Source organism: Sturnus vulgaris, chromosome 2 (assembly GCF_052056855.1).
Source record: "Sturnus vulgaris isolate bStuVul1 chromosome 2, bStuVul1.hap1, whole genome shotgun sequence".
Lineage (NCBI taxonomy): Eukaryota > Metazoa > Chordata > Aves > Passeriformes > Sturnidae > Sturnus > Sturnus vulgaris.
The window spans coordinates 92,969,823-92,994,056 of record NC_142244.1 but is presented as its reverse complement, the minus strand read 5'-3'; the positions used below and the strand labels follow the sequence as shown (position 1 = coordinate 92,994,056).

Genomic DNA, 24,234 nt, shown 5'->3' with positions numbered 1-24,234 from the left:
TTCTTCTTCTTGTCTCATGCATACCCGCTTCAAGATGTATTGGCCAACACCAGAATTACTTCAAATCAGGCGCTTTAATAGTTCACATTACTTGGGTTTCAGTAGTGAAAGCTAACACGTTTCAGCAGCGTCCTAGTCCCTAAACTGTGTGACAGCAAAAATGCCCGGGAGATGCAGGACTCATAGAAAATCTCCTGACACACCATTCACCATCCCTGCCAAGTCCTGAGGGAACATTTTCACCACAAGGCTACAGCAGCCGAAGGGAGCTCCCAGGGCAACCGATCTCTGTAGGAGCCCTGGCAGAGACGATCCCGGGAATCAATCACAGAATGGGCTGAGCTGGAAGGGACCCACAAGGATCATGGAGTTCAACCCCCGGCCCTGCACAGGCCACCCCCGACAGCCACTCCCTGTGCCTGAGAGCGCTGTCCAAACGCTTCTTGAACTCTGTCAGGGTTGGTGCTGTGACCACTTCCTGGGGAGCCTGTTCCAGTGCCCAGCCACCCTGTGGGTGAAGAAACTTTTCCTGATTCCAAGCTTAAACCTCCCCTGACTCAGCTTCAGGCCATTCCCTCGGGTCAAATTCCACGGACAATCTTTCACTTCGAAACTATGAAGAAGCCCCTCACCACAAATTTCTCTCTTTACAGTGTGGACTGCAGAGAAAAGTCCCAGGACATGTTTATTTAGGGGCGTGTGGAAGCAGGAGCCCGCACAGGGGGATGCCCCCGACGGCCCCAGCTCTCCCGGAACGCCGCGCTCGGGGCGCTGTTTCCGGGAGGGAAGGAGAGAAGGCGGGGGGCGGGTTTGGGCGCTGCACCGGCGGGCGGCCCGCGGTCCCTCGGCGGCTCCGCGATCCAAGGCGGCGCGGGAGGGAGGGACGATGAACCTGGAGCGGCTCAGGAAGCGAGTGCGGCACTACATCGACCAGGTGAGCGCCCAGCGGGGGCTGCTGGGGAAGGGGCGGCAGGCCCCCGGGTCTTCCCGGGGAAAAACCGCTCTCGGCGCGGAGTCCGCAGAGAGGGAGGCCGGGGCGGGGCGGGAAGCGGTGCTGGCCTCTGCAACGTGAAGAGAGTGGAATTTTGTAATTATGCCCCGTTTTCCCTGGACGGGGAAGCAGCGGCGGTCAGAGAGGGGTGCGGCAGGCCGGGAGCGCCGCCTGTGCAGTCTCCAGCGGGAGCCGCGGCCTCCTGGTGGGTTTTCCTGATTTCTCCCTCGTGTGGAGAAGGAGGAGGGGAGCCGCCGTGGGGCTGCTGTGTAGCGAAGGCGTCCTTGCAGGATCCCGCCCTCTCGGGTTGTGCAAGCTGGGCCGTACTTACCTAAGGCAGGGGGAAACGGCCTCTATTGCACCAGGGCAGGTTCAGGTTAGGCATCAGAAAAAAAAAAAAAATCTCTTCTCTGAAAGGGCGTTTAGGCATTGGAACTGACTTCGCAGAGCAGTGGTGGAGTCACCCTTCTTGGAAGTAGGCATGGTACTTGGTGATATGGTTTAGTGAGTATGTTGGGTTCTGGCAAAGGTCTGACTTGATTATTATGGATGTCTTTTCCAACCTTAATGGTTCTATGATCGTTGCAAAGGGGAATGGATTCAGGAAAGTTATGTTTAGATTCGATACTAGGAAGAAGTTCTTTACTGTGAGGGTGGTGAGGGTGGAACTTGAAATAGGATGCCCAGAAAAGCTATGGATGCCCCATCCTTGGAAGTGTTCAAGGCCCGGTTGGATGAGGCTTTGAGCAGCCTAGTCTAGTGGAAGGTGTATCTGCCCCGGCAGGTTGGAACTAGACAATCTTTAAGATCTCTTCCAACCCAGACCATTCTGTGATTCTCTGCCCAGTGATTAAGCTGCCCATCACATTCCTTCAATGCTGCAGACGGCTTGTAGGAGGGCAGGCTTGTTTTCATTTGTTGATGGATTCAGCAATTATGTTGCTGCAGGGCAAAAAAAGAAAACAAAAAAAAGACACAAGAGGAAAAAAATGCATAAATAAATTAGGTTAAATGTAGCATCAACAGTTCTGCTCTCCTTCCAGTTCAGACTTGGTGCAGACATCACTGCTGAGAAAAGCACACCCCTTAAATCAGCAAAGGGATTTCTCTGCGTAACCAGCAAGTCTGACTGAAAGGCTGATTATGGACCTAAGCTAATTTGGTGGGTTTGATTGGTTTGGTTTGCTGTTCTCATTTGTGTTAAACTGTTTCACCAAGCTGCTTTGCCACACAGCTGTATAGACAGCTGTGCACTTCTGAGGAAGGGACATCATGAGGAACATAAAGTTGCTTTTTTGTGTAATAATGTGTCATCTTACAATACTGCAAAACTGCTCAACAGAAGTCACGCAGTGCCTTGTAGGCCAGGATTATACCTTTCTTTTGTGATGTTGAGATAATAATTTAAATCTCTTTTCTTGTAGACAGCTATGTGTTTGGGGTTGGTTTGTGCGTTTTTGTGGATTTTTCCCCCCCCTTGGGAATGCAGATTGAAACCAAACTATTCTCTTGACAAATTTGCTGTGTATTATTAATCCCCATCAAGTAGGAAATATAGGAATACACGATAGAAGAGACCACGTCTCTTCATGGAGCATAGTGCTTTATGAGGGATAACATCAGTGTGTGCAATTCAGAACAGACTGCCAGACCTGTACTCCAAAAATGTAAAACAGTCTCTGAGGTTCTGAACAAACTCCATAAGTGCAATGAATGGTGCAGGAAAGGAGAGAAGCCATTAAGGCTTTCTTAGTCTTCAGAGAATCAAAAATGGTTTGGGTTGGAAGGGACCATAAAGACCATCTAGTTCCAACCCCCTGCCAGGGGCAGGGACACCTCCCACTGGACCAGGCTACTCAGAGCCTCATCCAACCTAGCCTTGAACACTTCCAGGGATGGGGCATCCACAGCTTCTCTGGGCAACCTGTTCCAGTGACTTGCCACCCTCACAGCAAAGAACTTCCTCCTAACATCTAAATCTACACTCTCATTCAGTTTTACTCCATTCCCCCTTGTCCTCTTGCTAGATGCTTTTGTAAAATCTCACAAATCCTTGCAATGGCAGGGTATTTGTTAAATGTCCAGCGTATCCTGGGAATCCTATTAGGCTTCACTGCATGGAGTGGGATAAAAAGTAACAGCAAGAATTCCTGATGATCTTCTCAGGAGATAATCCCAGCCAGTTCTGTGAGATTTTGCCTGGCACCGCAAATCTGGTGACTGAGTTAGTGGGATATACCTGGAAATTCTGCTTCTGTCTGATCTCTGGTTGCCACCACGCTTACCTATTTCACTCATTTCTGCCAAACTGGAGTCTCAAGAGTGAAAACGTGTATCCAAGAATAAGAAGAAATGCACGCAGGCACTATGGATTTATGTGAAGTTGAAGCATCTTGACTGAAGAATGAACTTTCCTTGATCAGAGATGGTGCTGCTGAAGTTACCTGCAGTAATTTTGGTGCCCTTTTTTATATATAGTATTCTCTTTCTTCTAAAATGTAGCATTTTTTTAAACTGGAGATAGGCATTCTTGCTACTTTTTCAGTGATGGCAATTCAACTAACGACCTATTGCCATACTTACACAGCACTTTTGGTCAAAGATACCTGCATTCTATTGAAAATAAATGAACAACTCCAAATTACTTTTGGATATTCCTTGGAGGTTACAGTATTGGCCCTTTAAAACTATTTTTTAAAGTTACAAAGATCTGAAATGTGAATCACCATTCATTAGAGACTACATGCACAAGATATTAAATCTCACTGATGTAAGTGTATTTCAAAATATTCCAGAAAAACTAAAGCAATGCTAATTATTTCTATCATGCTTTTACAGCAACAGTATCAAAGTGCCCTGTTTTGGGCTGACAAAGTAGCTTCACTCTCTCATGGTAAGTGGTTTCTTTTTACGTTGTATTTTATTAACTTATTTCTGATAGTGTTCTGGTTTGGTGGGGTTTTAGTGCTGTTTGGCCAAATGTTGACATTTTGAGTTTGGTTTAAGTGTATTTTTGTGATCTTTGGAATGCCATTCTCCTAATAGAGCAGAGCTCATCTTCCTTCCCTTTTGAACTTTGTGTTAAAATTCATGTTTGAACAAACCTTAAGCTTTGTCTTCCTTAAGAAACAATAAAAACAAGAGCAACAAGAGACCGTGGTGGTTTCCCACAGGAATTTGGGTTGCCCTGGGTGACGAATACAATGCGGGTTTACGTTGGGAGGGAGTTGATGCTGTCCACGGCCACTGGCACTTACACTTCCTAAAGTGATTCCAGGGACTTGATCCCACAAAGGCTTGGGTTGTCAGTAAGGTAGGAGGGCATTAAGCTGTGCCTCTGAAACTACAACTCCAAGCTATGGAAGTCTAGTGCTTTCACTGTTGTGAGGTTCTCACTGATCTTTTTATTGAGAGAGACATTTATAGGTTGTTTTTTTTCTGCTCTATGTCCAAGAGCAGGGTAACCTGCAGCTGCTGCTTTTTTAATTTGTATCATTGTTGTCTCCTTCTCATGACACACCTCTATTATGACTTTCTTTGTATTCCCTGTCCAGTGCAGTATCTGAGGTCTTTAAAGTTAAAATCTGATTATATTTTCATTTTAATCTCTCACTGACAGATACTGTAACTACTTTATACATATTTATAAATTAAATTTTGTAACTCAGTAGGATGCTAGAGTAGAGGGAAGATACTTCTCTAGTGAAGCAAAAGTGAACATTCTGTATTAAAATGTCTGAAGCTATATTGTAAAGCAATGGTTAATAATTGTGTTATTTTACTTTAGAGGAACCACAGGATATCTACTGGTTGGCCCAATGTCTTTACCTAACAGCTCAGTATCATAGGGCAGCACACGCCCTTCGATCACGGAAGCTGGATAAGGTAAGTCACTTCAGCCAGACGTGCTACTGTTACCCCTCTTAAGACTCTGCTGCTAACCACAGTGACTTCTTCACCATCACAGGATTATGTTTATAAGAGAAGTAATTAAGAAAGCTGCATTGTTTATTTTATAAGGCCCTGTGTTCAGTTAATCAGGTTTAAAGCGTTGTCCCCAGATAGGGTCACAGAAAAGAGAAGGGATCCAAGGATGTAACTGCAGCAGGTATGGGAAGGTGGATTGTCACTTCAGATGTGATTGTGTCAGTTTTCCTTCCTCTCTGGTCATGAGTGGTAAAGACAAGAGTCAAGTAAGTGTCCTTTGAGAATTTAGTAGTAGAGAAAGTGTTACAGGCTTGATCAGGAAGGACTTTTGGTGGTGAAATGGGTGGAGAAGCCATAGAACTGAAAAAGGAGAGAGCAAAAGGGACTCCAGCGGTGTAAGCAAACATGTTCTCTCTTTTTAATTGATGTGTATCAAACTTCTCTTTCAGTTGTATGAGGCATGTCGCTACCTTGCAGCTAGATGTCATGTGAGTACACATTTTAACTCCTACAGGAAACAAACTAAACTAAGTAAAAGACACATCTTTGGAAGTTTAGATACATGATAGGCAATGTAGATACATATATATGTTCTTTGGAACAACAGGTTTAAATTTTCTGACAGTTGATTTCAGCTGGGTCACTGGAGTATCCATTGTGGCACTAATCTGAAGAAATCCAGCTGACCTTTTATCCCAGGAAATACTCCTCTAATATTTTGTGGGCAAAGAATGTGAATCTTTTTTGTCTCATGTCTTCATGTTTACACTTTTATTTGGTTGATTCTTATCTGACCAGAGGAGATGTGATTTATGGTTGTATAACTGTAGTTAGCATCAGCTTTATACTTCTGCATAAAATGTCAAACATAAAAGGTAAAATGCAGTGCTTTCAGAGACAATTGGTATCAATCAATTGATAGATTCAACTGAATCAATTCGTAGATTAAATACAGAAATTTGAAACAGCATAATGTGCCGCTTACAGAATAAGATGATGGTATTTTATTAAAACTTGTGTTAATTTCTGTTTCTCTGACTGCATAATGATGAATAGTACATTTCTGTACATGCTTTATTTTATAATTTTTGCATATTTTTATAATTTTATCATTTTTGCATATTATAGATGACCAGTAAAAGAGCTAACTGCAATTATAAAATGACAAATGGCCAAATAAGAAAATGCATGCATGAATAACCTGCTGATAAACACTGGTTGTTATAACTTATGCCTTTGAAACATGATGCTCTGTTTATTTGTGTTCTATGTATAAATTTTTCAAAACCTTGTTTTTTACATGCACATGTTTGGTTAGTATGCTGCAAAAGAGCATCAACAGGCCTTGGATATTCTTGATATGGAGGAGCCAATCAACAAACGACTTTTTGAAAAGTACTTGAAGGATGAAAGTGGGTTGAAAGATTCTACCACAGACTGGGAAATGTCACAGTCCTCAGTAAGTGACATTATTTTAATAAATATTTTTGTAGAAAACAAACCTGTGAAGTCAGAAAGTTCTTTCACAGCTCTATGAATCTGAAACTGCAGTAAACCTTCCTTGTTGTGTGTAAACATTGTGTGTTAGCTCACCTCTATGAAAATAGCTCAGTATGCAAAAATAAACAGTGCTTTTCAACAACTTATAAATGATTTGCAGACACTTTGCAGGAACTTAATGCTCTAGCATTGGTTTGTACAGTCTTTTAGTTCTTGATCATGTATACTAACATTGCTTTCAGTTGGGCTGCAGGTTCTGAGATAACAAAGCAAATTTTTTTTCTCCTCTGATTATTTTTAATGAAATACTTCATAATCACTCAAGTGTTGTTCTCAGTGGGATATTCTTTGATCGCCTTTGTGAAAATTATGTGAGGTAAAGGTGAAATTTTTGAAGTTCAGTGAAAAAATTGTGTGTAGACACAGTTTAAAGAGATTGGTATGATGTGTAGGCTGAAGAGTCTGTGAAGAGTAGTTAGTTTCAGAGGTACAAATTAAAATTTATTAGCTGAAATTACAGTGTAGGTGATTGACAGATGGCATTTTCCCTGTAAGACTGAAGTAGCAAAGTGGGTTACATTGCTGGTGTGAACGGATTTTGAATGCTGGTATAATGAGATTAAAGGACTATTTAGTCTTATGACAAGGTTGGGTAATGTGTTAACTTTCTCTTTTGCTGACACTTTAGTGGCCTTCTGACTGAACTGAATACTCATCAAGGGGATTTCGAAAGAACATGTTAGTTAATAAACATTGTAGCAAAACTGGTAATTATGGGCTGTTTTCTTTTCTGGAATATCTATGTTTTGGATTGAAAACAAGAATATATTTTTCTGTTCAGAACAATCAAATCCATTGATTTGGCCTTTTTCATCTCTACTGTTGTCATTCGTGTGTGAAATATGCGCTTTAATGGTCAGATAAGAAATATATTGCCTTTGGGAGTGACAATTTCTCTATGTTGGATATGAAGGGAATTTAGTATAATTAGATTACAACTCAGTATCAGAGAGCTGAATGTCAGAATTAGAAAAGATAAACTCTGTCCTCCTGTTTATTTCGAGCATGTGTTTGTTTGGCAGTAGGTAACCTCACAGAGCATTCTTTGGATTTTTCTTTGACATAGTAGGGACAACTTTTTATTTAATGACAGCACTAGAAAACCAGGTTCTAACATACATTAAATACTTTTTACTTTCCAGGGAGCACATTTGATTTGTGCTTAAAACTAAATTGCAAATACTGATTCAGTCTTTGACCTCCAGTCCTGCTTTTCCACCAGATCAAGAGCTCTATATGCCTTTTACGAGGGAAGATCTATGATGCTTTGGATAATAGAGCCCTGGCAACTTACAGCTACAAAGAGGCCTTGAAGCTTGATGTTTACTGCTTTGAAGCATTTGATCTTCTAACATCGCACCATATGCTGACAGCACAGGAAGGTCTGGAGAGAAGTATTTCTCAAATACAAGTAAAATTTACCTGCTTTCTCAAGATGTGTTTTCCTAGATAAAAGTTAAGGCAATACAACAAGACTTCAAAATGTTAAGAATAGCAAATGTATGAAATGAGTGAAAATTACAATTTGGGCAAATTTGCATTTGACCTTTTGTTTTTCAGTCCTGCAGTGCTAAGAGTTGAAAGAAACATAGTAAGACAGCTGTTCTGCATCTTAGCTCCTGAAGCTCTTCTGCTCTGCCCAGCCCAGACAAAGTTTAGTCCTGTGTTGTCAATTTCACAGGCTTTGAACCAATGAAACCCTCCTGGGGTTTGCTTAGGCATTAATTAATAGAGCATTCTAAGTGCTAACATTTGACACGTGGAGTAAATAAAAATAATGGTGTGTTATTTAATCTTTATTACGTTTTATTTTAAAGTGTAGAAGGAATAACTAATCAATCCTTAATTTCCAAAATTAGTAGGATTATCTGTTTCAACGTTCTTGAAATGTTGGATCTTTCTGTTTCTTCTGTAATATGACCATTTCAATGTTTTTTAATTCATATAGAAAAAGAACTACTTGAATCTCTACCTCTTAATAGACAATGTACAGAAGAAGAACAGGAATTGCTTCACTTTTTATTTGAGAATAAATTGAAAAAGGTAAGTCCCAAAAATCTGGAGAATTGATTGGAAGTCTTGACTTTGGGTGTAAATTTTCTTGGATCCCGTTTATTCTGAACATTAAAATAAATCTGGAATTTTCTAATTTTTAAAATTTTTTATGTGGTACACCTCACTTTATGCAGTAGTGTAACAGTTTTCTGTTAATTGTTTTCTGCTGTGGTGACAACTTGAAATTCTGATTTATGTTTTTGAAAATTTATTTATTGAGAAACTGCTAGGTGGGGAAAAAGAATGTTAATAATGTAGACAAAACGTCAGTTACCTGAAAGTATGAGACTATAACTACATCATTCCAGACTATTCTTATTCAAAGATAAGGTGATAAGGAGCACTGAAAATATATATTGCTCAGTTTAAATTTCTACAGTCTACATGAAACATATTGACTATGGCAAGCATCTTTTGTGTTCTAAATGAGCTTTTAAGTACATTTTAAAGAAGCAGTTTACCGAATACAAGTTTTATGGACTTTCAGTTTAAAAATAAAAATTTGAAGAACTTTTAAGCTTCTTAAATATTCTTTTAGGACAAAAAATATTAATACTTATATAATCTGATTTTAGTTTAGTTTTTGTTTCAAATGTTTTTTCGTTTGTCTTTCAGTATAATAAACCCAGTGAAACACTGATTCCTGAATCAGTAGATGGTCTTCAGGAAAACCTGGATGTGGTAGTATCCTTAGCAGAAAGGCATTATTACAACTGTGACTTCAAAATGTGTTACAAGCTTACTTCAGTGTAAGTGTACAAAGCAACTTTTAGGTTTTTTTCTCATATGGTGGAGTATAATAATTATGCCTGGATTGTTTATTATTACAGCAAATATTGTTGTTCATTGGGTAAATACACATGATAATTGGATATGTATTGCAATATACATGTCATGTGTTATATATGTCTCAGGTATTTAAAATGTGCAGTTTGTGTCTGGCAAGACATGGCATTTTTATAATACATATCAGAAGTATTTGAGGTAAAACTCTGCTCAATCAGCACTGTGCTGAGCCTCCATCCATCCTCCTCCTTATTCTGGTACCTTCAATTTTGTGTGCTTTCTACCTACTTCTTGTTTGGCCTTCAGAATGAGCTGGTTTGAATTGGTTGGTTAGTTAGGAAGTTTGATTTCTCTGGGCAATTAACAGTTACAATGCCTTTGATAATGATCAAAAGATACTATTAATTTAAAAGCTAGCACGTTATTTCTAATTTTGATGGCTGAGTGTCATGTATCAGTTGTAACACAGCCCGAGTATGCATGCTGCTGCTCGGGTCAGAGAGGTCAGAACACTGCCATGGTTTGCTTCTCAACTACTGTAGGTCTGGACTCACAGGTGTGTTTCTGAATGCCAGGATACAGGAATACAGGAAGCAAAATTTTACAACTGAGCTAAATGTGACTCCGAAGGCATACTGCCTGATGTTAACCTCCAGAAGTTGAGGACTATTGCTTGAAAGTTGCTGTCAAATGCATAGAAAAGATGAACATAAATGTTGTTGTTTTTTGTTTGCTGGTTAAATTTGAAGTGACCTCCGAAACAAAAACGTGTTTCATTCTGATTTTCTAATTGTATATTCACCTTGAAAGAATTTTCTGTTATCCTCTTTTGTTAAGCTCAATTAACTGTTATATTTCTGATCTGAAGAGAGCCTTTATTATGCTGTTAATAGTTGTCTTTAGTCACAAATAGTTTTCTAATGCCTAAAATGGTAATTAACTGGAACATTATATGCTATACAAGCAGTTTGCTTTTAACACATTAAAGTTTTTGAAATGTGCATTACAGGTTTTTTTAACTTTTTTTTAGAGTGATGGAAAAAGATCCCTTCCACGCAAATTGTTTACCTGTACATATAGGGACACTTGTGGAGCTTAACAAAGCAAATGGTAAGGAACACACCATTTAACACAACTCAACAGAAGGGTGTAGAGCCCCAATTTTAATAAAGAGTTAAAGATGCCAAGAAACTCCCTTATATACCATTTGAAAAATTACATGTGTTTTTTTCTCCTACCTGCCATTTCAAGAAAACAGTGGTAACTGGTAAAGAAGGGAATTTCAGAGCTGACAGCAGGATTGAGGGTTTGGGGGAAGTAGATGTGCAAAGAGTTCATGGTCATGAGTGTTGCTGTCTTTTAACCACTGGACTGTGTAGCCAGGAGGCCCATGAGCTACACTGCCTCATCCCTGTCATTGTAATTTCTGTTTCCAGGTGATCTTTGTACAGTATCTGGCTGTACGTTTCTGCTCAACAATAAAATATAATAAATTAAACTAGAAAGAACTCTTTAGCAGTTGTGTATGCTTAGTTGGACATGATTATTCTGTGATAGAAAAAATTCTAGACCCCTCTTGCCTTTTCTGTTGTGAAGGCCTCTCTTCAGTTCAAACAAATTAATAACCTTGCAACACCTTAAGTGGAATTACAGTAATAGCTTGCTTGCAGCTGTGGTGGCTTTTTCTCATTCCAGACTGCATATAAATCAAGTGAGCAGCTTGAATGTCTTTAAAATTAATGGGAAAATAGAATAAGGAGCTCATATGCTGTGCAGTCTCTTGGGATGGTGCATTATATGTACACAAATAGGTTATTAGGTGTACTGGTACTTCTTAGTGATTAGTGAATGTACCTCCCAATTATTTTAGAGTTAAGTACATCTGAAAAGGGGGCCAGTACTCTGATTTTTCTTCTAAATCTGCCTTGAGAAGCACTGGGTGCAAAAGTTAATATTTTGTAAGCCAGTTGTAATTTTTTTTCCTGGAGCTGAGAGTTGATACAAAGTGCTCCAGGACAATCTCATTGGTTTGAGTACTGTGCTCTGAAGAAATAGAAACTTTATGTTCTGTAATGCTATTTCCTTTGAAATTACATAGGCAATAGAATTGTTGTCCTGTAGCTGATTACTGCTGCTATTATTAGAAAATCTGTAGTAAGTTATTCCAGTAAATAGAATTATAATTTTTACTAAAAAAGTAATCACTTGGAATTATTCCAAACAATATAATAATTTATTTGCTTTTGTCCTATTTTCAGCATATTAATGCACAGGACTCTACTTTGAAATGGATCTAGCCAGTATGTTATACCTTTTAGATGTAGGAAGTTGAATAGTGTTTTACCTTGACAAGGTACATTCAAGTGTAATACTACTGGCATTTATTTTAATGTTTGTTAATGACCTAAGTTGTTGCAGAATTCTTAAAGGGTGGGAAGTAGAGCTGCTTATTTGTGTGCTGTGAAGGCTTATGGGTTGTTTTTGTTGGGTTTTCTTTAGCTAATTGCAAAACTGAATCTATTTTGAGGCAGTTTGAAGCACTGCCACTAAAAGAGAACATTTTGTTCACTTGTGGATTAATAATGTTAGATGTTCTGTATATTTTGTATGGAAAGCTAAAAGACTTGAAACATCTAAATGTTTTAGCACATTTTAATTTTCTTTTCTTGTTTCTTTCCACTATGTAGAGCTTTTCTATCTTTCTCACAAACTGGTGGACTTGTACCCAAATAATCCTGTAAGTTGTTCCAAGTTTTTGTTGTCAGGTAGTTTCTTTTTTAGGTGAAAGCACATAAAAATTGTAATGTATTAGTTTGAGCTACAGAATTCAAAATCTGTTTCTGGATGAAGCTTGTAGAAATGGCTCACTCCTTTTATTTTCTCTGCATTGTAATTTCCTTATGCCAAGTTTATTTTTATAAAATTAAGTACCTGTAAAAGGTATTCAGTGCGAGTTATTTACTTTGATTAATAATTCAAATAAATGTCTACATGTCTCTGAGCAACCTCTTTCAGTGTTCACACTAAAAATTGTTTCTCTTTAATTTGATCTTAACTTTCTGTGTTGCAAGTTGTACCCACTGTTTCCTGTGCTATCACTGCACCCCTGAAAAGAATCTGGCCCTGTCTTGTATTCCTTACCATTAAATAATTGAGGACAGCAGTAAGATTTCTGCTTAGCTCTATTCATGAGGCTGAGTAAGCCCCTGTTAGAAAGGTACCTGCCAAAAGTTCTAGCTTGTCTGTAATACCAAATAATTTGAAGCGCTGACTTTGATTTCAGTGAAAATGTTCCTAACTTCTATAATTATTATGTCTGCCTCTCTTTTGATGCTTCACTGAAATGAGTGTGATGTATCTAATAATATTCTATTTTGGTTTTAATGTGTAGGTGTCATGGTTTGCAGTAGGATGCTATTATCTCATGGTTGGCCACAAAAACGAACATGCTAGAAGATATCTCAGGTAATTTTTTTTTCTGTTTTCCTTAGTGAATCTATTGCTTAACTTGCTAAGTAAACATTTAATGTTCGTGATTGCTTGTAAGCTCATAAAGAGAAGCTTCAATAAACTGGTTACTACTTCAATACTTTTGTTGCCACCCTTTTTTTGGTAGAGCAATTTAGACCTTATCCATGGACATACTTTTAAAATGAGGAAGATTTACGTGGTATCTCTCTAGGCAGTCACCTTCCTGTTCTAGGCAGGTGTAGTCCCTGCAGTCGCTCATGCTGCTGAGCTAAATACAGCTGTAGGTGATCAGGCCTCAGTTCTCAGTTGAGGGACACTCAGGCATTCTCCCATGTTCAGGTTTTATATCTGAAAGAGAAGAATTATATGGAAAATTCTGACATTTGGCTGTCTTTCTGTGCACAAGCAATAGTGGGCTTTTTAGGTTTGGTCAACACTGTTTCCTGTATATGCAGTGAATATCAGCACTGGGGAGCAAGACCTTGCTGTGAAGTAGGGCATTTACTCTGGTGCTGTAAGCTTAAACTGAGAAGGCATAAATTAACCTGTAGGACTAATTTTTCCTGAGACCTTTATAGACAACATATGTAAAGATGGGTTAGTCATTTAGATTTTTTAAATGCCGGTTATTATGAGTAAAATATTTAAATTTATTGAAATTCTTCAAGTTGCTGTCGTGAGTGATATATTTGGTTTTGGTGCTGAAATAAAAAACATCTTTAAATGTACAAACATCCCTAGACAGCAACAAAGGATCTGTAGACATGTTGAAGAGAAAAACAAACCCAAAACAACAAATATCAAAATTCAGAGTAGTTCTGGCAAAAGGGAAAAGAGGTCTGCTAAAGCACAGTGGTTTCCAGAAAAGAAACTTGAAGACACAGTCAAATACCCACATATCTTTCATTGCTGTCATGGGTGGCAAGATACAAATGTTTGAATATATAAAGTTTTGTCTCAGAAGACAGAGAACAATCCATTCTCTACGATCTGTGATGAGAACTAATGAGTTTAACTGTGACAGACAAAATTTAGATTATATGTTAGGGAAAAAAAAAGTTTTTAAGAATAGATAAGCAATATGATAGAATACTTACGGAACATGCATCATCACCATGTCAGAAGCTTTTAAGAAAAGACTGGGCACACTTGTTATGAGCTATTTAGTTATGAATGCCCTTGCCTTCAGATTCAGAAAATAATCTACTTCAGCTTTCTAATATTACTGTCAAGTCCACCTTTCTGTAAAGTCTCCAGGTTGATGTCTTGATGCTCAGATTGCAGTTTTCAGCTCAAGATTTGAGTAACACTTTGTATACTTCTCTGATGCACAGCCTGTGATGTGACAAATGCTCATCATTTTCAAGGCTAGTGCAATTAGATGGCAAAATTTCAACCTAAGTGTTCATTTGGTGTTTTCATATCCTACTTCTTAAACTTGTATTTGATAGAATATATTTATTTCAAAATGTATAGCTAGGATTTTGCAATGAGTTTTGAGTCACTACTGTTTTCTGTATTTTACTCAATTCACCTACTATATAATTGTTTATGCCCAGTAATATCAAATAATCCTGTCTGTGAACAGTAGCAGAAATAATAAAATCAATTCACAAGAATATGTGATACTTCTAAGCTCTAAATAGTTTGAACTTTTAAAATGAACTTCGTTTACCACTGGTTGTTCCAGACAATTATCTTAATAGGTACCAACCATGTGGCACAGCACTGCTATCTAAGTAGTCATCTGAAGCTGATGAAATTTAATTTCAGATGTGTTTACTTGTGAGTTGCTCTTGTTTTTAGCAAAGCTACTACACTGGAGCGAACCTATGGCCCTGCATGGATAGCATATGGACATTCATTTGCAGTGGAGAGTGAGCATGACCAAGCAATGGCTGCATACTTCACAGCTGCACAGCTCATGAAAGGGTCTGTACAAACATCATATTCGGGAAGATGCAAATGAATCCATAAGTAGTGTAGAATATTGACTAACATCCCTTGAAACAGTAGCAATATATTTGCAACAATTATCTGCTAGAGAACAAGGGAGAAAAAAACCCCCGAGAATTTAACTATCTGCATTTAACTGCATTATTTGTGATTACTGTTCTGATTTTATAAGTTCTAAAGTCAAGTTTTATATATAGGTAATCTAAGTTCTACCTGAATATCTTCTGAAATTTGTGAATCGTGGTTGTCATACAAGCTCATCAACTGCTACATAGTAATAGCTTGAACAGCTCTTTATGCTGTGGGAGTGGGTTGTAAAATGAGTTATGAGTTATGAATCATGTCATATTGCATGTAAAACTCGTGTTTGATTGTGGTTACTAGTAAATCTAATTCTTTTAACGATTACTTCTTCCATATTCTATTTGTAAATTAAATATATGAATGAAATTAGGGAAAAAATCAGATCTAAACTTAAGTGATGAGTGTATTTACATGTGATTGCAGAGCAGGTTATAATTACCTACTGGAGTTCAGTTTCTTGTTAAACAGAGCTGTAAAGTCTTTTAAACTTCCCCCTAGGTTAACAATCCATTTAAATCAACTTTTACTTGGATGTACATTAACATATGCATGTCTTTATAGTTTGTATAGACAACCACACAGAAACAAACATGCACTTTGTTTTACGGTTTTTAGATGCCATTTGCCGATGCTCTATATCGGACTGGAATATGGCCTGACCAACAACTCCAAGTTGGCTGAACGGTTTTTCAGCCAAGCCTTAAGCATTGCACCCGAAGATCCTTTTGTTATGCATGAAGTTGGAGTGGTAGCATTTCAAAATGGAGAGTAAGCTTACAAAATATGATCAAATACTGTCTTAAACGTGGTTATTCTGAATTGTAATGTGCCAGTATATCTACTAAAGTACTTATATTGAACTATAGTATCTTTTGGTTATAGTTTAGATGGTGTTCACCTTAAACCTTTGCTTTCTACCTTATTCTTCCATGTTTAAGATTGATCAGGAACAGAATGTAATGCTTTGTAATGCTTAAGAAACATCCAGAGATTGATGCTATCTTCCATGTGCCTGTCATTGTGTAGTTGAATGCCTCAAAAGACATCTATCTGCACACATACTATAAAATTTTGTACAGCAAAACATTTTGTCAGCTTAGGAGGTTCCAAATATATTCGGGGGGAAAAAACCTAACCTATATAAGAAGTGTTTAGTAATATAGTTAGTTTGACTCTGATTTTTTTTTTTTAGTTTTGTCTTGTTAGCTCTTAGAACCACAATGCAAAATATAGCCAAATATAAATTACTGGGATTTATATCTAATTTCACTCATATGATGAAATAATGTCATAGAAATCTTTCTTGAATACAGTTTTCTCATACTGCTAATGAAAACTCTACTTTAATTTACTTTTATTTCCCCCCACCCCTTCAATCCTTAGCTGGAAAACTGCAGAAAAGTGGTTCCTTGATGCACTGGAAAAAATCAAAGCTATTGGAAATGAGGTATTTATTCTAATAACATGCAAGGTCATAAATTTATAAAACTCCAGCAAATTCTGTAATAGCTTGTGACAAAACATGTTGTACTTATTTTAAAAGTAACACAGTATAAATTTTATTTTAAAACTGTCTTCAATGCTCCTAGGCTGAGACTTGACATGACTTTTTCTAGTTAAGTAGAAAACAAGTTTTGTTTGGTTTGAATCAAGTTTTACTATTACTGATCCTTTGAAGAAATACTGGCTTTGGTGAAGCAAAAAATAGAAAAATCAGTTATTGAATAAATTTTTTCAGCTTATGTGTTTTGTTAGGAGTTTAAAATACTTGTGGTATTTTTCTTGATCATAAACAAAATTCCCTATTCATTTATTTGTTTTGTTTTTTTAAAGTAGACAAAATTTAGTTACAGTCCAGAAAGCTGCAATTATTTGAATTGTTGCATTATTTTGCAGGTAACAGTTGATAAATGGGAACCGTTATTGAACAACTTAGGACATGTCTGCAGAAAACTCAAGTAAGCAGAGAGTACTGGAGCTCCATTTCTCTATAATGCTGCACAATTGTGTTTTCTCTCTCCTTTATATCAAGATTGTGTAACACATGAGAGCAGTGTAGAATTATCCTGTAAGAACAAGATTCTCTAAATCAGCTTATGAACATAACTACATTAATTACCTCTTATATCCTGTTTATTACACAGAAGTTAAAGTACTTAATATAGAAGCCTTTCTTTAACTATTGGTTCTTACTAGGGAATTAGTTGTAGGCTTTTAGATGCTTGTATGAGTGAATTTTAACTCTCCACTGTCCCAGTCCTCACATACTGAAATACGTCCACTGATTTAATTAACATAAAGGTGGGTTTGTGCCAATTAATTGCTTGGATTAGCACCTAATTTTTTTTATGGAAGAGAAATATTCAGTGGCATTATAACACAGCAAAGGAGTCTTACTTTATGTTTTCTAGAATAAAACTATTTAATATTCCTTTTCATGTTTCTATTCCATGAATAGAAAAAGTGCAAAGTACATATACAAATTTTAACAGTTTTAACATAGAGATGTTTCTTCATTAATTACCTTAATCTGACTTTAACCAGTGCTTTCTTTTGTTCAATCTGTGCAATTTTTAAAAAATATTTTTAGTGCTTTTAATTGCTCAATTGGTGTTCTCTGTAATTTTTGTTTAAAAACTGCTAATGAGGATGTGATTATGATAGATGAAAGCTGTACTTCTCCTTTGGCTTTGGTGGTAATGGCTTTGTGCTTGAATCGCCAATTAGTCTTCATTTTCATGATGAAATAAGGACATATAACAGTTACTCCTAGTGCCAAGATCAAACAAAAGGCACTGTTTCTGAAATCTGTTCATGAGTATAATTGCAGAGTTTTTTTCCAATACTTTTCTTTATAATTACTTTTGTCATTTTTTAGATTTCTACAGTAAGTTATTAACTGCTTACATCATGCTTTGTACAACTTCTAATATTTGCTCAAGTTCAGAAATCAAAGCTAAAATATTTTTGCATGCTTGTATACCATCTTCCAAGAAAATCAAGTTGAGAATTTAGGCAGCTGTACATATGCTTTGACATCTTAAAATCTCTGTAATAACTAATGTAGTAGTGTCTGTAATACATAATATGGCTATTGCAAAAAACTTACTAGCTATATCTAGTCTACTCTCTAGTATTATGTGGTTGAAATTTGGACGCAGCATATTCAAGTACAGTGGTAGTGAATTGGATGTGTAAATACTACGAGTGAAAATGAAATTGAAATCATGTGAAAGGTTTGTGCAGCAAGCAAATGGTTGCATCCTTTTTCAGCCTCAACTGTTACTTGATGCCCTCTAACAACTTCATGCATTGCTCATTGCACAATTTCATTAAATGTTAAAATTTCTTGTGAACAGGTGATATCTATCTTTATTTTTAACAATGCAGAACTAGGATGTCAAATGTGACAATTTAAATTCTCAGAGTAATGTTGTAGTGTACATTTAATCCTTCTTTTATAAAAAAGCAAATGCAATAATCAGTGTAATTAATGGATAATTTTCAAAGACAGGTTGGTATTTGATAGATATCATGGATATGTGTAAACCTCCTTTTCTGATAGAGCATGTCACAAAATGACGAAGCTGCCAGTGTATGCAGCTCTTAAGGGTTGAGAAATTTCTGCCCAGAGAGCTTTTCTCAGTTTGAATTATGTGTGATGTAGTCTCATATTGCTCCATCTCTCCCTTAGGAAGGCAAATGAAAGCTACAGAAAGAAAGTCAGTGCTACAATGAGCAGCATTAAACATCTAAAGCAATTTACCATATCAAACAGCTAAGATCTCCAAATGGGACCTAGCTGTAGGCAGCTGTTGTGCTACATAAGGAAAACAATGATTTCTCAATTACACTGAGGAAGAAAATTGTCATTATCCATGAGTCTTTTGTACATTCTATTATTATGTTCAGAGTGTGAAGCAATAATTTTAAAGTTGTAGCACAACTGTGTTCTGCTTTGCTAAGAAAAATACCCACAGGGTACTTTAAAAACACTTTTCACTATGAAGCTTACTAATAGATCTCCTGAACTTAACCCTAACAGGAAGTATGAAGAAGCACTGGAATACCATCGCCAGGCTCTGGTATTAATCCCTCAGAATGCTTCTACTTACTCTGCCATTGGCTACATACACAGCCTCATGGGCAATTTTGAAAGTGCCATTGACTATTTCCACACGGTACGTAACTGGCTTCAGCTGAAGGGCTGGTCACAGATTCTGCTATTTACTGTTTCACTCTGATTTGGCTTAAGAGCAGAGAACCAGCATCTTTTTCCAGCATCCAAATGAGGTTTTATTTTATAATCTGAATTTGGTTTTTTCTTAAATCTTCTATATTTTATTGATTAGGTAAAAAATGGCCTCTTTGGCAAACTTGGAATTGCAGTTTACATTTTATGTATGTAAGCTTCTCATCCACCTGAAATAATTTTAAATACTTCCAACCTAGAAATTTTACAGTAAGTAAACAGCAGCATATAATATGTGAATGATTTCCTGTCTGCATATTTATTCTTTTCTGGTTCTGTTTTAGTGCTTTCCTTCCATACTACTTCAGCCACTTCATATGATGGTGTTATTTTGGTTGTGCAGTGTTTTGCTTTTACAGTGAAGACTATGCTCAGATAGCGTATTGGAACAACAAACCAACAAACTGAACCATTGCAGACTTAAAATGTAAATGTTTTTATTTGCTGCTAAATACTTTTTACTGTTTTTGTTGGTTTTTTTTAATAGGCCCTTGGTCTCAGGCGGGATGACACATTTTCAGTCACAATGCTTGGACACTGCATAGAAATGTACATTGGTGATTCTGAAGCCTATATTGGTAAGTCTCTAACTTATGTGTCTCTTAAAGGCATGGACTCCTTTGAGAGGAGTGCTATTCTTGTGTCAAGAAGGACTGCCTACAACTACCTAATTAACTCACAAAGTAGAGGATGTTTTTGTTTGGGATTTTTTGGTTGATTTTTTTAATGGCTAAGTGAGTCAGAACTTAGCAGCAATTGCAGATAACCACTGGTTTTTGTGAGCATCATGACAGTAAACTCTCACCAGCATAAAGAAAGGAAGCACTTTGTCATTAGAGATGTTGATGGTTTCTTTTATAGAAAATACTGATTTGTGACATCTTAGATCACAAGGGAATAGGGGAAAATTAAACAGAGGTATGGAGTTAGGAAATCGGAGCACTAAAGCTAATGTTGTAGAGCAAGGTATTTTCACCTTGTCAAAACTTGTCTCTGTGGAGACAGAATAGGTTCTTCTGACTCCAAAAATACAGCTTTATATATGGTAAAAAAAGGGCTTCATAGCAGTAATGCATTATATTGCCATAGGTTTAAATTTTCTATGAAAGTTTTTTCTCTGCAAAAAACTTCTATTTTTCTTTTATTTCTGCTTCATTGAACTTAGTATTTATCTGTAGTGAACACAGTTATGTCCTGTCAAGCTTGTTTAGAAGGCTGAAGCCTTAAGAGTAAAAGCCATCTGTGTGCTCTAGTGCTTTTCCTGCAGATTTTTTACACAATTGAAACAGATGTTTCTTCTCAATATTGTCTTGCTCCATATGTAGTCATTTAACACATCTGGAAGAACCATGCAGCCATGTGATATGCATTAATGCAAACCAAGCTGTGTGTAACTGAAACAAGAAAAAAAGCCCCTTGGAGAATTGGGAAGGGAATTGGCAATTACTTCTCAAAACAGACTTTTGAATCTGACTTTTGCTGACTTGTTCTTCTTGTATTGTGCTTTTTTGAGAAAGGAGGCTGCTGGATTTTTTCAGAACAATTCATTCAGCTTCAGTCATTAAGCAGCAGCAGCTCCTTGATGGTCTGAAAGCAGAGAATTACAGTAGTTTCTGAATGATAGCTTCTTTGGGATTACATTTTTGGGAGTATTCATTTGAAATAAACTAATGGTTTGTCTGTTTTCCTAGGAACAGAGATCAAAGACAAATTAAGATGTTACGACTTTGATGTACACACAGTGAAGACATTAAAGAACATAATTTCACCTCCCTGGGATTTCAGAGAATTCGACATAGAAAGACAAACTCTGGATGAAAGTGGCATAGTAACATTAGAGACATCAAATCAAAGGAAAAGTACAGATACGAGTCGCCCATTGGAAGAAACATTTGAGATTGAAATGAATGAAAGTGATATGATGTTAGAAACATCAATGTCAGACCATAGTACGTGACCATAAATACTGGTAGAGAGCTCATTTTGTCTAACTGTAATATGTTTGTTTTAGCATTTTTGTTATGGTGTTGTACTCTCATGAATTTGCTATTTTTTTATATGAATTCAAACTACTATGTACTTAACACCGGGAGTTTTATTGTTCCTACTTTATAAATATTCCTTTCCTGATAGCACTGTCACGAATTCCCATCTGAATCAAGAAGACCTCATTGCATCGATGCAGGTCATATACATAGTTTGAATCCAGAGTATTGGCTATTTTGCACATGTCTGTGCATTATTGAACATGAATTCAAGTTTTAAGACACAACTGCACTTTGGAATTCAAGGGTATCAAGGGAAGAAAAGCTTGGGGAGGAGTCTGTATTTTATCAGCAATTGCACACACTCTCACTGTGGAAATCTGCTGGGTCCAGGTGATCCCATTGCTTTCCTATGAGGACCAGCAAGGTAGTATAAAGAAGTCTGGTTCTGTCCCAGTGACAATGGGAATTATGCTGTGGCTCCACAAAGGGAACTGGAGACGCCCAAGTTTCCCTTCTATATGTTAGAAAACATGGATTGGAATTTGCATTGAGTGCAAAATTCAATACCAATCCCATATATTCTTTCTCTTATGAGAAAATAAGGTGAACAAAAATGTTTTACTTCCTAGTTCTAAAACAATTCACCCAAAGTTACCCGTTCTCCTGAAAAACATAGTATGAGCCTGAGTCTTAAGTGAAAGAGTATCCAAGCAGAGTGTTAGAAAAATTCATCATTTAGGAAACATATGTATCTCCTGAGCAGTCAGATCCTTCTTCTTCAGTGTGGCTGGCAAAAACAGTTCATACAAAGGGCTTTCTTTTCTTGGAACCTGGTAATTGGGGTGTGGTGCAGGTAACTCCTTTGCGGTAAACTGGGGATTTTTCCTGGACACTCTGGAAGAATCTATAATGAATGTGTCTCAACAGCTGCTCTATTAGGCAGGTCTTTTCCTTTAAAAAAATCTTTTGATAGTTACTTTTACATCTGTGCTTATGTATCCTGAATTATTGTAAACAAGACTATCTTGTGGATAATAATGACAGCAAAGGCTTGTTGCTGCACACAGAAGGATATTGCAAATAGATTCTCAAAGATTCTCAAGGAGCCAAACTCTTTTTTCTTTGTATCATTATTTTTAATCCAGCATATGTAAATCTAGTTTTCTAGTAAGACATCATGGCAATTTCTAAATGGAAGGTGGCAAAAGAGTCTTCTAGAAAATTACGCCTTTTGACTTCTGTCAGACATGAATATAAATCTTGCATTGTTTTCCTCTGTTACTAATTTTTTTTCATTGGCAAAATGGTTTTAAATATTGATAAAAGTTCATATTTTTTCCTGCACTCCCCAGTTATGATCTGATGCTGTGAGCTGTGATGGCAACACTGGTTTATGTTATTCCTGCCTGTAGCAATCTACTGTGCTACTTCCTCAGCTGTGATTATACAAATCCTTGTGTGGTTATATTTGAATGAAATCAGGGAACTAGAACAGCATTTTAAAATATTTTCTAGATCTGATCAATTCTCAGGTTCATGGAGAGCAAGCCACTGCTGTGCTACTTGTCATCAGTGGGGCAGAGTGGTTGGAGGGGGAGGAAACAGATGGAATAGCGAGAATGGGCACTGCTATACTGGCAGCCTATCATGACACTGTGCCTTGGCAGGTATCTGTTGAGATTTTTTGGCTGGCTATTGCTGACCTTTGTTTATTGGTATTAAAAATTACCTAGAAAGAAATGTATGCAAAATGTCCTGGATTGTGGAGGACTCTTCTGGATGTCAGAGGAATTCTTGATATGGCTTGGCTTGGCTTGGCTCCAAGCCTTTTAGGCAGCTACAGTTGGGTTCAAGCTTGTGAGCTGGTTCATAATGTATGCCTCAGACAGGACTTTAGGGAAAGTCTTACTCTCCTCATTTATCTTCTGTTCAATGTTTTGACTTGCTCTTGTTCTGTCTAAATCCCTGCCTTGGTACTGGCAACACCTGCTTGCCCTGGTCTTCTGCACCTCCCATCACCTGTCCTGCTCCCGTTTTGCTCTTCCTAGATAGAGCTTGGTGCCTTTCTGGGTTATTATGATATTCACCCTGGCTCTAGTCAAATTGAGTACTGTCCTTGTCCTCATGAGGACTTTGGTTATTAGTTTTGGCCTGACTTGACCTCAGATTCTTGATTCTGCAAGCCATTGCCATTGCCTTACTTGGCTTTGGCTGCTGGGTACAAGAGTCCCTGACTGTCAGGTTGGGTGGCTTATAAATATGCCCCCAAAAGAGACATTTCTACTCTTCCTCTTCCAATGATTAGTTTTGTCCCAGAATGGGGAGATTTGACTGTTGCCTTAACAGTTTTCAGAAAAGGTATGAAAACCCACAAGATATTTGTGCTATGCATGGCTCCAAAAGTTTCTTCATAGATACTGCTGCCTAAAAGATTTGAAAATTAATAATGTGTTATCTCAGTTGATTAGATCCTGGTGCTAAATAATGCCAGTGTTGGAAACTTAAACCCCATGTGGGCCATTCATTTAAGAATTGACTCCATGGTCCTTGTGGGTGCCTTCCAACTCACAATATTCTGTGATTTGTTTTCTCAGCCAATGCCACCTACTTTTATTATTCTACATTGGATCATGTATTTCCTTCATGCTGTGGACAGCTGTTTGAGGACTATCAATACAGCAGGATTGGAAGATTTGCAATGACTCTGTGTATTCTGATTAAATTGCAGGCATTTTTGCTCCTTCTGTCTAGTTTCCACAGCTCCAGACAAGTCTGTCCGTAAATGTGTGGTATGTCATTTTTTTGGAGCTTGCTGTACCTCTGCTACCAATTCTAGGAGATGTAGTCCAAGATACTCCAACTCACACAGGAATTTCAAGAAACTTTTTGGATCGAGATATTGCAAAATTTCTTGATTTTGACACCTTCCTGCCAGGTTACTTAAGGCACTGCCCCACCCTGCTTTGACCACTGCCAGGGATGGGCATCCACAATCTCCCTGGGCAACCTATTCCAGTGCCTCACCATCCCCACAGTAAGTTTCTTGCTAACATCTAGCCTAAGTTCTCCCTCTGAGTTTGTACCCACTCTCCCTTGTCCCATCACCGCAGTTCCTGCCGAAGCCAGGCTCAAAGGGCCCGAGGCGCCCTTTGGAGGCTCTGCTG

General features: G+C 37.6%; 1 protein-coding gene across 1 annotated transcript; it reads left to right on the top strand.

Annotated features, from left to right (window-relative positions):
* Window positions 1-687: 687 nt before the first annotated feature.
* Window positions 688-22,414, top strand: CDC16 (cell division cycle 16). Its single transcript, XM_014885085.2, has 18 exons — window positions 688-934; window positions 3,830-3,884; window positions 4,779-4,876; window positions 5,368-5,406; window positions 6,237-6,377; window positions 7,701-7,860; window positions 8,427-8,521; window positions 9,149-9,282; window positions 10,350-10,429; window positions 12,007-12,056; window positions 12,711-12,784; window positions 14,597-14,722; window positions 15,446-15,598; window positions 16,214-16,277; window positions 16,727-16,788; window positions 18,876-19,011; window positions 19,570-19,660; window positions 20,774-22,414. The coding sequence occupies exons 1-18, from the start codon at window positions 887-889 to the stop codon at window positions 21,037-21,039; spliced, it is 1,872 nt and encodes a 623-aa protein (XP_014740571.1). The 5' UTR covers window positions 688-886; the 3' UTR covers window positions 21,040-22,414.
* Window positions 22,415-24,234: the final 1,820 nt, after the last annotated feature.

What these genes read in the sequence shown, in the direction of transcription:
- CDC16 (XM_014885085.2), top strand. Translation starts at nt 887, where the DNA reads ATGAACCTGGAGCGGCTCAGGAAGCGAGTGCGGCACTACATCGACCAG. An exon ending in GCTGCACAGCTCATGAAAGG is followed by an intron (nt 14,723 to 15,445) that starts GTCTGTACAAAC and finishes TACGGTTTTTAG; the next exon opens with ATGCCATTTGCCGATGCTCT. An exon ending in GTAGCATTTCAAAATGGAGA is followed by an intron (nt 15,599 to 16,213) that starts GTAAGCTTACAA and finishes TTCAATCCTTAG; the next exon opens with CTGGAAAACTGCAGAAAAGT.